Raw genomic sequence first — 16,440 nt, forward strand, 5'->3', positions numbered from 1 at the left:
TCAGAGCAAGAAAAAAAAAATCCAAACGTTTCATCTTCCTCATAATGATGCATACTTGCTGAGCACCTACCATGTGCAAGCTCTCTGCTCAGTGCTTGGCATACCTTATTACATTCAATCCTCAGAGATGGCCCTCAGTTAATACAGACCTAACTCCCTCCCAAGATCTGGCCCTCCCTGCCTTGCCCACCTCATCTAGATTTCTCCTTGGCCTGCCAGGTGCTGCTCTCAGTGGCTTTTCTGTTCCAAGTACGCATGCCTGGCCTTTGCCCTGGCAGTTCTGCTCTCTGGAAATGCTCTTCCCTGGGTCTTAGCTAGCTTGCCCCTTTCATGACATGACTCAGTTCAAATGTAAGCTGCTCAGTGGCCATCTCTGATCTCCCCAAGAAGATTCTATTATCACAGAATACTAGCACTGATCACCTTCCGTCTTTATTTGTTCCCCCCACCCCCTCCCCCCCATTCAGCTCCTTCAGTAGAATGTAGGCCCTACCAGGGCAAGGATCGGGTCCAATTTGTTCACCGAGCTCCAGGGAGCAGCGCAGTGCTGGGCACTTAGGGAACACTCAATAAACATTTGTTGAATAAATGAAGACATATTCCCTGATAAGTTCTCCAAAAGTAGTCACTACTATCAATCTTCTGGAGCTCTTTTCTCTAATACTCTTTCCTTACTGACATAGGCATTACCTTTCTTTTTTTTCTTTATAGACAGGGTCTCACTTTGTCACACAGGCTGAAATGCAATGGCACGACCATAGCAAACTGTAACCTCAAACTCCTGGGCTGAAGCAATCCTCCTGCCTCAGCCTCCCGAGCAGCTAGGACTACAGGCGTGCATCACCATACCTGGCTGGGGGCGGGGGAAGGGGGGGCGGTGTCTTGCTATGTTGCCCAGGTTGGTCTCAAACTCTTGCCTCAAGCAATCCTCCCACCTTGGCCTCCCAAAGTGCTGGGATTACAGGTGTGAGCCGAGGCGCTCAGCCATGGGCGTTACCTTTCAAAGCATCCAGATTCGATGGCGTTAATCTCCCTGTTTAAAATTTTCTGTGATTTGGACACAAAGATGGGAACAACAGACATGGGGTATTCCAAAAGGCAGAAGGTGTGGAGAGGGGTAAAGGCTGAAAAAGGTTGGCGAAAGGATTAGAAGCATCACGCAATATACCAATGTAACAAACCTGCACGTGTACTGAATCTAAAATTAAAACAAAACAAAAACACAACAACCAAACAAAAACCTTTCCGTGATCATCAGGAGGCTGTCATATTCTCACCCCCTACTTCACGCTGGGAATCGTGCTGCGGGCTTTACAACAGCGTCAGCTGCTCCCTTTGGCAACGACCAGAGAGGTCCTTTCTCCAGAGATTTTTGTCAGCTCTGGGCACGTTTGCTTTGTGGGCCTATCTTCCATTTTATAAAAAATTAAAAATGCTACTTTCCACTGCATTCAATACTTTTTCTTCTCTTTTCTTTTTTCTTTTCTTTTCTCTCTTTCTTTCTTCTTTCTTTCGTTTTCTTTTCTTTCTTTTTTTTTTTGACACAGTTTCACTCTGTTGCCTAGGCTGGAGTGCAGTGGTGTGATCTTGGCTCACTGCAACCTCCACCTCCTGGGTTCAAGCGGTTCTGGTGACTCAGCCTCTTGAGTAGCTGAGACTACAGGCGCCCGCCACCATGCCCAGCTAATTTTTGTATTATTAGTAGAGAAGGAGTTGTACCATGTTGACCAGGCTGGTCTCGAACTCCTGACCTCAGGTGATCCGCCCGCCTTGGCCTCCCAAAGTGTTGGGATTACAGGCGTGAGCCACCGTGCCCTGCCCTTTTTATGTATGTATGTATGTATTTATTTATTTGAGATAGGGTCTCGCTCTGTCGCTCAGGCTGCAGTGCAATGGTGCGATCTTGGCTCACTGCAACCTCCGCCTCCCGGGTTCAAGCGATTCTCCTGCCTCAGTCTCCCAAGTACCTGGTATTACAGGCGCATGCCACCACGCCCGGCTAATTTTTGTATTTTGAGTAGAGACGGGGTTTCACCATGTTGGCCAGACTGGCCTCGAACTCCTGACCTCAAGGGATCCGTCAGCCTCGGTCTCCCAAAGTGCTGGGATTACAGGCGTGAGCCCCCACGCCCGGTCGCGTTTAGTACTTTTTACCAAAACTAAAAGAAATTAAAACACTTTCACGGGTCCTGGACACTTCCGGAAGGATTTGTTTCCAGCTGCCAGATGAGGAAACTGGGGCTCGCAGAGCCGGCGCAGCAGGGGAGGGGCTGTGCACGAATCCAGTGGGAAACCTCTCTCCGGAGCTAAGCCCCTGGTCCACCCAGGCATCGCTCCGGGATCGACTGGGGGCGTTCCTTCCGCCGGTCCCCTTTGTTCCCAGTGCCGAGCCCGCGGCCCTGCCCTTCCTCCAGGCCCCGCCCCTTCTTCCAGGCCCCGCCTCCCGCCCCGGCCGAGGCGCGCGGCCGCGCGTGCGCCCGCCCGCCTGTCCCCGCCTCGCGCATGCGCCGCGCTCGCACGCGGGAGGGCATGGCGGGGGCCGCGCCGGGCGCCATCATGGACGAGGACTACTACGGGAGCGCGGCCGAGTGGGGCGACGAGGCTGACGGCGGCCAGGTGAGGCGGGGCACTGGGCGCACCCTAGAGAGAATCGTTCGTCTCCGCCGCCGGCGGGCCAGCCCCGCTCCCGGCGAGGCCGCGCGGCGCGAGGCTGCGGGCGTGCGGGGGGTGTGCGCGCGCACGGCCCGCGCGGTCACCGTGTGGTTCAAGCACAGCGCGCCCCGCCCCCGCCCGCCCGCCCGGGGTCCCGCGGCGCGGCCGCCGGGGTCCCCGCCTCCTCGCCTGCAGGACCTTGGGGTGGGGGTGAGGCGCCGGAGGCTCTGGCGCGGGGCGGCCCGAGGCCCCCAGTACCCCCTCGCTCCGGCCAGGCCCGGCGCCGGCCCTGCGACCCCCGCGGCGGGCGGGACACCAACGCTAAGGTGGAGGGTTGGGTCCGGAGCTCACAGACTTTTAAACAAAAATAAAGTGGAAAAACTTCACACTAGCATCATGAGGAAAAAGTAGAACTTAGGGCATTCCTACATGTGCTTTACTGTTTTATAAACTACTCTTCAGCACCTTGGGCTGATTTCATCTGTTTTTGGGCAAACTGATGGAAAGGATCTTCGGGCCTTGACCTTCCAGGGTTTGGGGTGGAAGCCCAGGAGGGATCACTCTGTTCCACCCTGAGGACAGGGACTGCAGAGCCAGGGCAGGCAGCTCTAGTCTGGACAATGTGTCCCCACCTTACTCTAAAGACCCACCTGCGGCGCAGGATTGAAATGTAGCTTCTCACGTCCCTCCCCTGGAGACGGCCCAACAGTTGGTCTGGACGGGAGCCTGGGAACTTGCATTTTTTTTTTTTTTTTTTTTTTTTGTGGTGGAGTTTCGCTCTTGTTGCCCAGGCTGGAGTGTAATGGCGCCATCGCGGCTCACTGCAACGTCTGCCTCTCGGATTCAAGCGATTCTCCTGCCTCAGCCTCCCGAATAGCTGGGATTACAGGCGCCCACCACCATGCCCAGCTAATTTTTATTTTTATTTTTATTTTTTTTTTTGTATTTTGAGTAGAGACGGGGTTTCACCATGTTGGCCAGGCTGGTCTCAAACTCTTGACCTCAGGTGATCCACCCACCTCGGCCTCCCAAAGTACTGGGATTACAGGCGTGAGCCACTGCTCGTGGCCCAGGAACTTGCATTTTTAACAAGAATCAAGATTGGGGATGTCTGGTGCATTTAGAACTGGTATTTTGAGGGAATAAAGGATAAAGTGGGGCTTACGTTGATGAACATGGGTGGTGGTGTGATGGCGGCTTCGGAGCCATGGTCTAAAATGCCAAGGCAGGCGATGTGTTTCTGGAACTGAAAGAAGCCCTGTGATGTTAGCTGCCTGGTGGAAGCAGTGGCAGGAGGTCAGTAGGGAGCAGGTTCTGAAGATCCTTGGAGAACTGCTGAATGGTATGGCTTGTTCAGGAGTTTGGGGCAGGGAGTGACACGAGTAGATTTGCATGTTGGATCATTTCACAGTGTTGGAGGCTTAGGGTGGAGTGGATAGAGTCAGACTTAGCTAACTGAGAGCTTGGGCCATGTGTGTCATGCGTTATCCCCTTCTACACACAGGATTTTGAGTTGGGTGTTACCCTACTTATCTGGTAAGTGAACAAAATGAGACGAAAAGACTTAGTGACCTGCCCAAGGTCATGAAACTAATAAAGGAAGGAGAGGGGACCCAAACCCACATCCTTTGCCTCCGTTGCCACTTCGTCAAATTGCTGACTACCAAAGTGGTCCAGATGAGAAGGTGTGAATTAGCTTAGTGGTAGGTTGGTGTTTGGGGCATCTAGTATATCACCTTGAGCCTTTTTTTTTTTCTTTTTTTTTTTTGAGACGGAGTCTCGCTTAGCTGCACAGGCTGGAGTGCAGTGGCTTGATCTCAGTTCGCTGCAACCGCCATCTCCTGGGTTCAAGCAATTCTCCCGTCTCAGCCTCCTGAGTAGCTGGGATTACAGGCATCCGCCATCATGTCCGGCTAATTTTTGTATTTTAGTAGAGGCAGGGTTTCACCACGTTGGCCAGGCTGGTCTTGAACTCCTGACCTCAGGTGATCCGCCTGCCCCGGCCTCCCAAAATGCTAGGATTACAGGCGTGAGCCACCGCACCTGGCCTTTTTTTTTCTTTCTTTCTTTGAGATGGAGTCTCACTCTGTCACCCAGGCTGGAGTGCAGTGGTGCCATCTTGGCTCACTGCAACCTCCACCTCCTGGGTTCAAGTGATTCTCCAAGTAGCTGGAATTACAGGCCGGTGCCACCACACCCGGCTAATTTTTGTATTTTTAGTAGAGATGCGGTTTCACCATGTTGGCCAGGCTGGTCTCGAACTCCTGGCCTCAAGTAATCTGCCCGCCTCCGCCTCTCAAAGTGCTGAGATTACAGGTGTGAGCCACCGTGCCCGGCCTCACCTTGAGGCTTTGAGTCATAAAGTGTTAGAACTGGTGCGTATAAGGGCCATCTAATCAGTACCTTCACTTTATAGACCAAGCGCGTGAGTTATTTGCCCAAGTTTGTGCAGTCAGACCTAGACCCCACTGATGGGAGATTGGGGAGTCTCATGTTTGGGGAATTTTAATCATGATCCTAATTTGGCCCACTGACACACCAGTGGGCTCTCATGGATGAGGGGGGTGGACCAGACGTTCATTTCGTGTTTATTCTGTGACTCTGCTTGGAAGAGGGACAGAAAGTTAGGAAAGATGTTAGGAGGGTGGCAAGAACTGGATTTTAAAAGATAGTTGGTGACCCAAATTCTGTTCGCCTGATGCCATGTTACATAGTGGGAGGTAGGAAGATGTGTAAGGAGGCCACTGTGATGTTCAGTCTGGATGGTGGAAACTAAGAGCTGCAGACATGCAAATAGATGAGTCCTGCTGCAGATTGCAAATGGGGAGTGGTGAGAGGTCAGAACGGACAGGGGAAGTGGGAAGGGCACGCTCTTGCTAGAGCTGGGGCGTTTTTTCCTGAAGGAGATGGGAATCTTTAAGCAGGAGAGAGATGTCAGTTTTGTGGCTTACAGAGATCACTGTGGCCACGGTGTGAAAGATGATTGAAAGGAAGGAATAAGACTGAGACTTTAGGGGAATGTTGCTACTGCAAGCATACAAAAAATAAGGAAGAGCAGAGGCAAATGTGGAAAGAAGGACCACCTTGGATAGACAGATGGGAGATGGAACTGATGAGTCTTTGTGACAGGATGTGGGGGTGGGGTGAGGGAGAGAAGCTGAGGATGATTTTCAGGTTTGGGGGGTAACAGGTAGATATATGAAGGATACCTTTACCAAAATATCAGTTGTAGGAAGAAGATCTGTTTCCAGGGAAAATATGTCAGTTTTGGACCTAAGGAGTTTGGATACTTGTGAGACATCTGACTGGAAATGAGAATGGAATGTTGGATACCTGAGTCTGGAGCTTAAGAGAGGAAAGACGGAGAGAGAGATCCAGGCTAATTCTAGATTTGTGAGCAGGTAGATAGCATGACCCAAGAGGTGGTGGAAGAGGCAGGTAGGTGAGTGCCCAGGGTGGAAGCCCAAGAAAACAGACACATGGGAATGAAGCTCGGGGTGAAGTCCGGCCTCTGTCACGCCCTTAGGGGCTCAGCGTTCCCCATGCAAATCTGGTCTGAGAGAAGACTCCACAGCTTTTACTGGGAAGTCATCGGGTTCTGTCTGCTCCCAAAGCACTGCTTTTAGGATCTTAGTCCGGATCAGGAGTGAGCAAACTTTTCTGAAAAAGGCTAGATAGCAAATATTTTAGGTTGTGCCTGTCTCTGTCTTAACTATTTACCTCTGCCCTTACAGGGGGAAAGCAATCATAGATAGTCCTTAAAAGAATGGGTGTGCTTGTGTTCCGTAAAAGTTTATTTGCAAAAATAGGAGAGGGCTGGATTCGGCTCTGGGTCATAGTTTGCTGACCCCTGGCCCAGCTCTTGCCCCATTATGTTAGAGTAGGTTGCGTGGAGGTCTGTCTGTCCTATTAGTTTGTGAACTTCTTTGATGGAAAAAGCCTTGTCTTGTCTTACATTTTCTTAGGTTCCTTGGTTGATGAGCACAGTGCAGACTGAATGTTCAAAAAGCATCTGCTTGTTAGTTAGGGTGGCAGTGTTAAAGTTGGACAGGGTTTGGGATCACAGTCCATCCTCACATGGTCATTAGCAGGTGAAGAAGCCTGCTTTGCCCTTAGATGGAGTGACAGGCCTGAGGTTGCTTCCACATAGAATTGGGACTGGAGTCCAGCCAGAAGTGTGGATGCAAGGCGAGTTAGTGGTCTTTACTTTCTAATGGTAAGTGATGGCTCTTGCTTTCAAGAATCAGGTTGTTACTCTTCAGTGGCATGTATGAAATAAGAATAGTGAAAACAATAATAATAATAGTTTACTATTTATTGCACTGTTACTAAATGTCAGGGATTATGCTGGGTTCTTCCAAAAATTAGCTCATGGAATCCTCACAACAGCCAAATGGGAATAGGCGTTATTATTATCTTCACTTAACAGAGGAGGAAATGGACACTCAGAGAGGTTGGGTAACTTGTGTGAGCATGGAACGCGGTTTGCCAGGGAGGAGTTGTACACACCCACTCAGTGTGATCCTGGATCCCATTTTCCTAGCCACTCACTATCTGTCCAGCCCATTTCATGAAATTGTCATGAAAGTCAAATGAAATAATGTGTGTAGAATACTTTCAAAATGGGCAGCATTATACGATTTAAGGTGAGATTAGGGTATTTGTATTAATGAAAAAAATATCCTGGCTCTTGGCATTTACCAACAGCAGGAGGATGATTCTGGAGAAGGAGAGGATGATGCGGAGGTTCAGCAAGAATGTCTGCATAAATTTTCCACCCGGGATTATATCATGGAACCCTCCATCTTCAACACTCTGAAGAGGTATGTGAGAAAGGTGTCTGTATTGGGAGGAGGCTGGGGATAATTTAGAGAAAGTTTTGTAATACACCCAGAAGGTGCTATGTAAAGCAAGAGTAATGCGAACTGAACTAAAGGCTTCAAGGGGGGGTCCCCTCTGCCACTTTTTTTTTTTTTTTTTTTTAATTTTTTTAAGACAGAGTCTTGCTCTGTTGCAGTGGCACAATCACCGCTCACTGCAGCTTCAGCCTCCTGGAATCAAGCAGTTCTCCCACCTCAGCCTCGCAAGGTGGCCACCACAGGCGTCTGCCATCATGCCTGGCTATTTTTGTTTTTTTTTTTTTGGGAGAGACAGGGCTCCTTACGTTGCCCTGGCTGCTCTTGAACTCCTAGGCTCAAGTGATTCTCCCACCTCTGCCTCCCAAAGTGCTGGGATTACAGGTGTGCACCACTGCACCCAGCCCCCTCCGCTGCTTTAAAAATTTTGAAACGTGATTCTCTTCCTCCTTCCTTACCTTCCTGTTGTCCATCATTCCATTCATTCGGGTGTAATTGCTGCTTTGTTACTTTCCCTAGGTATTTTCAGGCAGGAGGGTCTCCAGAGAATGTTATCCAGCTCTTATCTGAAAACTACACCGCTGTGGCCCAGACTGTGAACCTGCTGGCCGAGTGGCTCATTCAGACAGGTGCTTTGTGGGTGTCCCCTGTCCTGGCTAGTTACCCCCACTTTTTAAAAAATGGACTTTTGGGTCCTTATAACACTGATACGAAGCCTGCTTTGATTTCCTGGTTTCTGAGACTTGTGTAAGAAAGAGCTGAACTTCTTACTCATTTTTATCTTTATCTTACTCATTTGTATCTGCTTGCCTCTTATCTTTGATTCAGTAATTGAGGTTTACTGGTAGCCTGCAAACGTGATTCTCATTGAGCTGTTTTCCCTACCATGTTGTAGAATTATAGGATTATACAGTGTGTGTTCAGTGTGTCATTTTCAAGACGTCTATTACAGCAAGCAGTAAATGACGGATAATTTAGGACTGGCTGTGATTATGGCTTTTAGTTAATATGATCAAAGTAGAGTCTTACTGTAAATCCACGGAGCCGGGTGCAGATGACATCACTGAAGTGCGTGCTGTCCGGAAGCTTGTGGACACACTGCTGTCCCGGTGATTAGATACAAGTGTGTCTCTTTTGGCTGCCATCTGCTCCCTCCTCACTGGGCAGGGATGTTTTTCCATCCCCCTACCTGTCTGCTGGGGCCATTTGTCTTTATCCTCAGTGAGGCTCTGCAGATGGTGCTGTCCTTTCCATGAAGTTAGGGGTGGACCAGACTTGTGTGTTCTGTTCTGTGCTGCTTTTTGGTCTTATCATTGATAACTACTTTGAAGAGTTCCAAAACCTTACATATATAAGTGGTCAGAAGCAATTCTTTGGTATTTGATTCACATAGAGACTTTTGACCATTTGCTTTCTAAAGCCACACAGTGAATGGACAGCTTGCCATTGTCTAGTTGCTTTTATTCTCTTTCAGGTGTTGAGCCAGTGCAGGTTCAGGAAACTGTGGAAAATCACTTGAAGAGTTTGCTGATCAAACATTTTGATCCCCGCAAAGCAGATTCTATTTTTACTGAAGAAGGAGAGGTGAGAAATTATTTTTCTTTGTCTAGTACCAGGCCCTAGGGTCTTTTGCAAATTCCCTGTGTACAGTGGAGCGTGGCATATCATGTAAGTAATGGCAGAGTTGAGGACTAAAATCAGAGTGTGAGACAGAAGTTGCATCTAGTCAGAATTGCCCTTTAAACTCTGTACCCAGGGTCGTGACATGCTTGCATACAAGAGGCATACAGTTTCTGAGATCAAGAGAATGAACAGCAAGTTCCCACCATTTCCCCTCTCAGGCTGACTCCAGGGCACAGCCCTTGGAGTGTTGTGGTGGATTCGTTTGGTTCCTCCAAGAAGCAGCTGCCAAGACAGGGCTAGGCCTGCAGGAGATGATGGGGAAGCGACTATGAGGGAAGATGGGGTAGGGCTGGAGGAGGCTGGGGTAGCTGTGATGCAGTCTGACCCTTGAGGGCAAGAGAGAAGGAATGAGGGTTAGTAGGAAGAATGTTAGGCTGCAGTGCAGTTTCCAGAACGTTCCAGCCATATCAGTGGGGAATCTTTAAGCCACAGGTGCCCATTCTGGGAGCCCACGTCTCCTGGACAGGCCTGCTTTTGAGGCCCTGCTGCATTCCATCTGTGGCTGGGAGCAGCCTTGGGGAGCTGGCCTTGGCACAAACAGGATGGCAGGTTCAGAGCACAGCCCTTGAGGACATCCGTCACATAGGAGAGCTGAGAGAAATGTTTTTCTGGCTACTCCATGTGGTGATGGGCCAGACCACCTGTGCCATTTAAATGGCCTCTTTCTCTTTTGCTAAGGGCATACAAGCTGGGGCAGCATGAGCTCCCTGTGTGTGCAAGGCAGCTCTATGCGGTTCTCGGTGTCTCCTAGGAAGCAACTTTCAGTACCCTCCTGTGTTGAGTCCGATTTTCTGAAAGCTGAGCGGGCATCTAGGGACCTTTCTGTCACTCAGCCAACTGTGTGGCCGTGGCCAGCTCTGGGTCTACCTCCCCCAGAACTAGATGCCCATGGGGAGTTCATCAGCACCAATCTCCTGTGATCGTTTATACAACAGAATCTCCACTCAAGTAAAAGCGGGGCCTCCTCCTATCTTGCTGTTTGTGTGTTTGTTGGCAGACCCCAGCGTGGCTGGAACAGATGATTGCACATACCACGTGGCGGGACCTTTTTTATAAACTGGCTGAAGCCCATCCAGACTGTTTGATGCTGAACTTCACCGTTAAGGTAGGAAGAGTTCTAGAGTTAAGGAGAAAAGTGTTTATGAATGTTTATTTTTGGTTGTTGGTCTGTTTCCTTTGACAGTTCATATTTGCTTTTTTTCCATAAAGGTCTTTATTGTTTTATTTTCATAAGCCTTACACTGAGAAAGAAAAGTGTAAAATTTGTATCTGTTTTTGGGTCAGTGTTGACTGTGTTTTAGGATTTAGCAGGGACACAAGAATTCTCTTGTGCTTGGAGAGGAGCTTTAGGCGTGCCTGCTTGATCTTCCTCTTGCATATGAAGAAACGATGGAGAGGTGGTCAGCCCAGGGCACACACCTAGGTGATAGCAGGGTGAGGGCGGAGTGAAGGCCTGAGACCCACGACCAGCGCACAGTTACTCCACCTCACCACAAACACTGACAAGCCAGCTTCCCGTGGAGGTGCGGTCACTGCGTGCCGCCCCTCTGACTTCTTGTTTTCTGTCCTAGCTTATTTCTGACGCAGGGTACCAGGGGGAGATCACCAGTGTGTCCACAGCATGCCAGCAGCTAGAAGTGTTCTCGAGAGTGCTCCGGACCTCTCTAGCTACAATTTTAGATGGAGGAGAAGAAAACCTTGAAAAAAATCTCCCTGAGTTTGCCGTAAGTTCTTTCTCTATGAACCTCCGATTAGAAGGAGGCTGCTTTGGGTCTTGGTTTTCAAGCATGAGATGCTCCTTCCCTGGAGAGAATCTCCATTTCTGAGGGCACCTTCCAGGATGCTCACTCCCGGGCCTGAGCACGGTGGAGGCTTGGCTCTCATCCGCCCGTCTGTGCTAGAGTAGTAAACCCCACCCCCTCTCTCCCTGCAATCTTTCAGAAGATGGTGTGCCACGGGGAGCACACGTACCTGTTTGCCCAGGCCATGATGTCCGTGCTGGCCCAGGAGGAGCAGGGGGGCTCCGCTGTGCGCAGGATCGCCCAGGAAGTGCAGCGCTTTGCCCAGGAGAAGTGAGAGGCCCTGTTTCTGCTCAACCCTTCCTTCCTAGTGCTCCCCACAAAACCCTTCCCATGGCCCGTGTTCCACAGCCAAAGCTGCTAGCTCCTTCTGTTCAACGTAGAGGTAAACTTGCTTTTGGCTGGGCGTGGTAGCTCACGCCTGTAATCCCAGCACTTTGGGAGGCCGAGGCGGATGGATCACCTAAGGTCAGGAGTTTGAGACCAGCTTGACCAACACGGAGAAACCCCATCTCTAGTAAACAAAAATACAAAATTAGCCGGGTGTGGCGGCACATGCCTGTAATCCCAGCTACTTGGGAGGCTGAGGCAGGAGAATCGCTTGAACCTGGGAGGTGGAGGTTGTGGTCAGCCAAGATTGCACCATTGCACTCCAGCCTGGGCAACAAGAGCGAAACTCTGTCTCAAAAAAAAAAAAAAAAAAAAAAAAATTAAAAACTTCCTTTTATCCAGCAGAGCTGGAAAAGTGAGAGTTGTTTTTGGTATACTTGGAGAGCTGGCTTTCTAAAGTGCTGCTTTGAGGACTGTTTTGTAAAGCACTTGATTCGTCTTCCCTTTGCTGGAGTTATGGACCTGGGCTTTTACACTGGGATTCAGAAGTAACAAATCAAGTCAGTCTGGAAATAGTTGTCCAGCAATCTCATTGTTACAGTGTCGCAAAATGAGCTCATATTAGCTTTATTTTCTGCTACCAATAGAGTGTTCCTAAGTATTTAAAGTGTGTGACTCCTTTATTATAGAGCCAGCAAGCTGTATTTGAATCACTTTTCCAGTGTTGTAAATGTTATTTTTGTGGGTCAGTCAGTATACTCGTGAATGACAGAAAAACAGATCCGAACAATGCAAAGTATTATATGTGTAAAAAATAACAGAAAAAAGAAGCTGCCTTGTTAGTAACGGGCTCTATGGTTTTTCTCATCAAGAGGTCATGACGCCAGTCAGATCACACTAGCGTTGGGCACAGCTGCCTCCTACCCCAGGGCCTGCCAGGCTCTCGGGGCCATGCTGTCCAAAGGAGCCCTGAACCCTGCTGACATCACCGTCCTGTTCAAGATGTTCACAAGCATGGACCCTCCTCCGGTTGAACTCGTAAGTTGCTTCTCAAGAATCCCCAATGCCAACTGGTAAGGTGACTTTGGAAAGTCTGTGCTTGTCTGATTCTCTGAAGGCTGTGAATGCAAATCCATCATTGTCCTGGTCCTTCCTCAGTCACACTCTCTGCCTGGAGCCTGTTGGGCCCCTGCTGTGTAGGGAACCCTGAGGGGAGGTGGGTGAGCAGTGCCCTCACACCTGCCATCCCGAACTGGGCATATGCTTCTCCTCAGATCCGCGTTCCAGCCTTCCTGGACCTGTTCATGCAGTCACTCTTTAAACCAGGGGCTCGGATCAACCAGGACCACAAGCACAAATACATCCACATCTTGGCGTACGCAGCAAGCGTGGTTGAGACCTGGAAGAAGGTACCATCGGTTCTGGGAATTTGTGGATTTTTTAGGAGACAAATATCCTCCTCTGCTTTGATATTATTTTGGAATTTTGGCTGCAAGAAATCTTGACCCTCCCTAGTATCAGGCATGTGTTTTCTTGTGTTTCTGCCTAGAGAAAGCGCTAAACGTCTCCAGAAAATGTGCGTAATGTCTCCAATGCTCTGCAAACCGTAAATTGAAATGTGACTAAAGAAATGAAACTGATTTCCTTAAAACATGGACAAACACTAGTCTCATTGCTTTTCAGTTTCTGTACACTGTGTGACTGTGAAGTTTGACAGCTGAATTGACTCCCAACTTAAGTAGAAACAGGGAAAGTGATTTGCAAGAAGTGGCCGACACCAGAACACCCCGACAGCAGGGATATCTGCCCTGTCAGGCTCACCAGCTTGTGTGTGTGTTTTCAGAACAAGCGAGTGAGCATCAACAAAGATGAGCTGAAGTCAACGTCAAAAGCTGTCGAAACCGTTCACAATTTGTGTTGCAACGAGAACAAAGGGGCCTCTGAACTAGTGGCAGAATTGAGCACACTTTATCAGTGTATTAGGTAAGCAAAACGAAACTCAGTTCTTAAATCAGTCCTTTGGGGAGGAGGTGGTTTGAGTTTTCATATTGAAAGCTCAAATAACAAAAGCTTCAGCGATACTTGTTCATTTTATTTATTTTTTCATTTTTAAACAGTATATAGGGAACTTTAAACAGCTTTAGCAGCATGAGTAATTTTCAGGTGTTTATTTGCCAGAAGTCTGTTGAGTACAAATTAGGCTAAGTAAAAGATAGCCAGAGTTAACAAAAATTGATTTGAAGGGTCTATTTATAGGTAAAGTTATGCCCACAAAGTATTGCTTAGATAGAAATGATTTGTGATTATGCCAATCATATAAATAGACGTGTCCTAGAAATAGTGTGTCCTCTTAGGCATGTCTTTCCCCTAATAATTTATACTAGGGATGAAGAAAGAGTTTGCTAAATAAAGGTAAACTTCAACCCAGTCCACCAAACTCACTGAGTATCGCTCATTAATGATCTTTTCCTTTCAATAAGTGGTTTAAAGTGAGCAGAGAATTGAACTCTGCTTCTTGCACCGCATGTTGAGTGGCTGCTGATCCATTCACGCTATTTACTAATAAGCAGAGCTTACGCCAGGCACAGTGGCTCTCGCCTGGAATCCCAGCAATCTGGGAGGCCAAGGCAAGAAGATCGTTTGAGCCCAGGAGTTTGAGACCAGCCTGAGCAACATGGTGGACCCTCTCTCTACAAAAAATTAGCAGACATGGTGGCACTTACCTGTAGTCCCAGGTACTCGGGAGGCTGCAGTGAGCCATGATTGTGCCATTGTACTCCAGCCTGAATGACAGAGTGAGACCCTGTCTCAAAAAAAAAAAAAAAAAAAAAAAGGGTTGGGGGGCGTATTGAAGGGTGAATGATGGAGTCATTTGAGTTTGTTTTTAACTTTCCTTTAATGCTTTTCTAGCATATTTTGTGTTTTAAATTGTTTTTTAAAGGAAGCATTCTGCCTTAACTGTAGGTTTCCAGTGGTAGCAATGGGTGTGCTGAAGTGGGTGGATTGGACTGTATCAGAACCAAGGTACTTTCAGCTGCAGACTGACCATACCCCTGTCCACCTGGCGTTGCTGGATGAGGTAAGAGGGCGGAGGGCTGTTCACAGCGTACACAGTGTCTGTCTCATGCTGTTTACGTTGGCATTAACATTGCATCTATTTAGTGAGTTTAGAGGATACTCTTCTCAAAAATAGTTATTTCTGTCTTAAGTGAGGATTTTCCTCTTAAGGACCTAGCTTCATTGACTGCAGAAATTTCTTAACCTCAGTCAAGTGTTACTGGAAGCTGATGGCCCTGGCTTAGGTGTCAGGACCTTCTTCCGCAGTGATAAGCTCTTTGGTGGCTGTGACAGTGCCCGGTTTCTCTGTGTGCTGAGCGTGACCACACTGCTCAGCAAAGCTCCCTCTGGCCTGTTTGTAGATCAGCACCTGCCACCAGCTCCTGCACCCCCAGGTCCTGCAGCTGCTTGTTAAGCTTTTTGAGACTGAGCACTCCCAGCTGGACGTGATGGAGCAGGTGAGCAGTGCCCGTGGGGCTTGCCAGAGGGCTGAGGAGGGCCCTCTCTAACCAGCTGCCTGTCCCCCTTCTTCTGTAGCTTGAGTTGAAGAAGACACTGCTGGACAGGATGGTTCACCTGCTGAGTCGAGGTTATGTACTTCCTGTTGTCAGTTACATCCGAAAGTGTCTGGAGAAGCTGGACACTGACATTTCACTCATTCGCTATTTTGTCACTGAGGTCAGCAATGCACCGTTGGTTTCATGTTTCATACCGTTTACACTAGCACTGCCCTTTTTGGCTTAATTTAGTTCATTTTGTACCTAACTGAGAACTGTGCTTTCTGATGTAGTGATGACAATGACAGATACTCGTTTACCAAAAAGCACCTTCTGCCTGTAGCAGCTGTATGACACACTTTACCTCCATTACCACCCTGGGCATCTGAATGTTGGAGATGGGTGGTGTCACCGGCCGGTGGGGGCGGGGAGGGATTTTTTCCAAACTGATGGCCATTTCACCCGGATGTCGGTGGATGCCCCGCACTAGTGTGCGGAAGAAGTCACCCTGTGCTCCCCCACACAGGTGCTGGACGTCATTGCTCCTCCTTATACCTCTGACTTCGTGCAACTTTTCCTCCCCATCCTGGAGAATGACAGCATCGCAGGTACCATCAAAACGGAAGGCGAGCATGACCCTGTGACGGAGTTTATAGGTGAGGCTGACTGCCTAGCCCTTTACTACGATAGAAAATGTCAGCTGGGCGCGGTGGCTCATGCCTATAATCCCAGCACTTTGGGAGGCCAAGGTGGGTGGATCACCTGAGGTTGGGAGTTCAAGACCAGCCTGACCAACATGGAGAAACCCCATCTCTACTAAAAATACAACATTAGCTGGGCATGGTGGCACGTGCCTGTAATCCTAGCTACTCAGGAGGCTGAGGCAGGAGAATCGCTTAACCTGGGAGGCAGAGGTTGCAGTGAGCCAAGATCGCACCATTGCACTCTATCCTGGGCAACAAGAGCAAAACTGCATCTCAAAAAAAAAAGAAAATGTCATGTTCTGTTTCCTGTTTCTAACACAGTCACTGTTTTCCTCGTTAAAGCTCACTGCAAATCTAACTTCATCATGGTGAACTAATTTAGAGCATCCTCCAGAGCTGAAGCAGAACATTCCAGAACCCGTTGTGGAAAAACCCTTTCAAGAAGCTGTTTTAAGAGGCTCGGGCAGCGTCTTGAAAATGGGCACCGCTGGGAGGAGGTGGATGACTTCTTTACAAAGGAAAATAGTAGCAGCTTCAGTGAGAAACTGCTCTTACGAACAGTCCCTTCTCTGCTGTCAATCCAATACTGCTCCCAAATTCTGTTTTCAGTGTTCATTTCCCTCAAGGCAGGCGCTGGGCTCCCACGACCCCTCAGGACAGATCTGGCCGTCAGCCGTGGGCCGCTGGGAACTCCACTCGGGGAACTCCTTTCCAAGCTGACCTCAGTTTTCTCACAAGAACCCAGTTAGTTGATGTTTTATTGTAATTGTCTTAATTTGCTAAGCACAAGTAATAAGTAAATTTTTAAAAAGCCTTTCTGCTGGGTTGGATTAGGTCCTGATGTGACATTGTTTTTGTGTGT

The 16,440-nt window shown here is 48.7% G+C and overlaps 1 protein-coding gene across 2 annotated transcripts; it reads left to right on the forward strand.

Moving 5' to 3' along the window:
* The first annotated feature begins 2,454 nt into the window (after nt 1-2,454).
* NELFCD (negative elongation factor complex member C/D) lies at nt 2,455-16,392 on the forward strand. 2 transcript variants are annotated; one of them, XM_004062446.5, is made up of 15 exons: nt 2,455-2,616; nt 7,360-7,475; nt 8,028-8,137; nt 8,983-9,092; nt 10,189-10,296; nt 10,763-10,915; nt 11,133-11,263; nt 12,193-12,358; nt 12,595-12,729; nt 13,164-13,303; nt 14,285-14,399; nt 14,740-14,835; nt 14,915-15,055; nt 15,401-15,530; nt 15,921-16,392. In XM_004062446.5, the coding sequence occupies exons 1-15, from the start codon at nt 2,503-2,505 to the stop codon at nt 15,953-15,955; spliced, it is 1,800 nt and encodes a 599-aa protein (XP_004062494.2). In that variant the 5' UTR covers nt 2,455-2,502; the 3' UTR covers nt 15,956-16,392. The 2 variants fall into 2 exon arrangements, with proteins under 2 accessions (XP_004062494.2, XP_055228839.2); XM_055372864.2 differs by lacking the exon at nt 15,921-16,392 and having other exon boundaries at nt 2,483-2,616; nt 14,915-14,966.
* Nucleotides 16,393-16,440: the final 48 nt, after the last annotated feature.

This window comes from Gorilla gorilla, chromosome 21 (assembly GCF_029281585.2).
Source record: "Gorilla gorilla gorilla isolate KB3781 chromosome 21, NHGRI_mGorGor1-v2.1_pri, whole genome shotgun sequence".
NCBI lineage: Eukaryota > Metazoa > Chordata > Mammalia > Primates > Hominidae > Gorilla > Gorilla gorilla.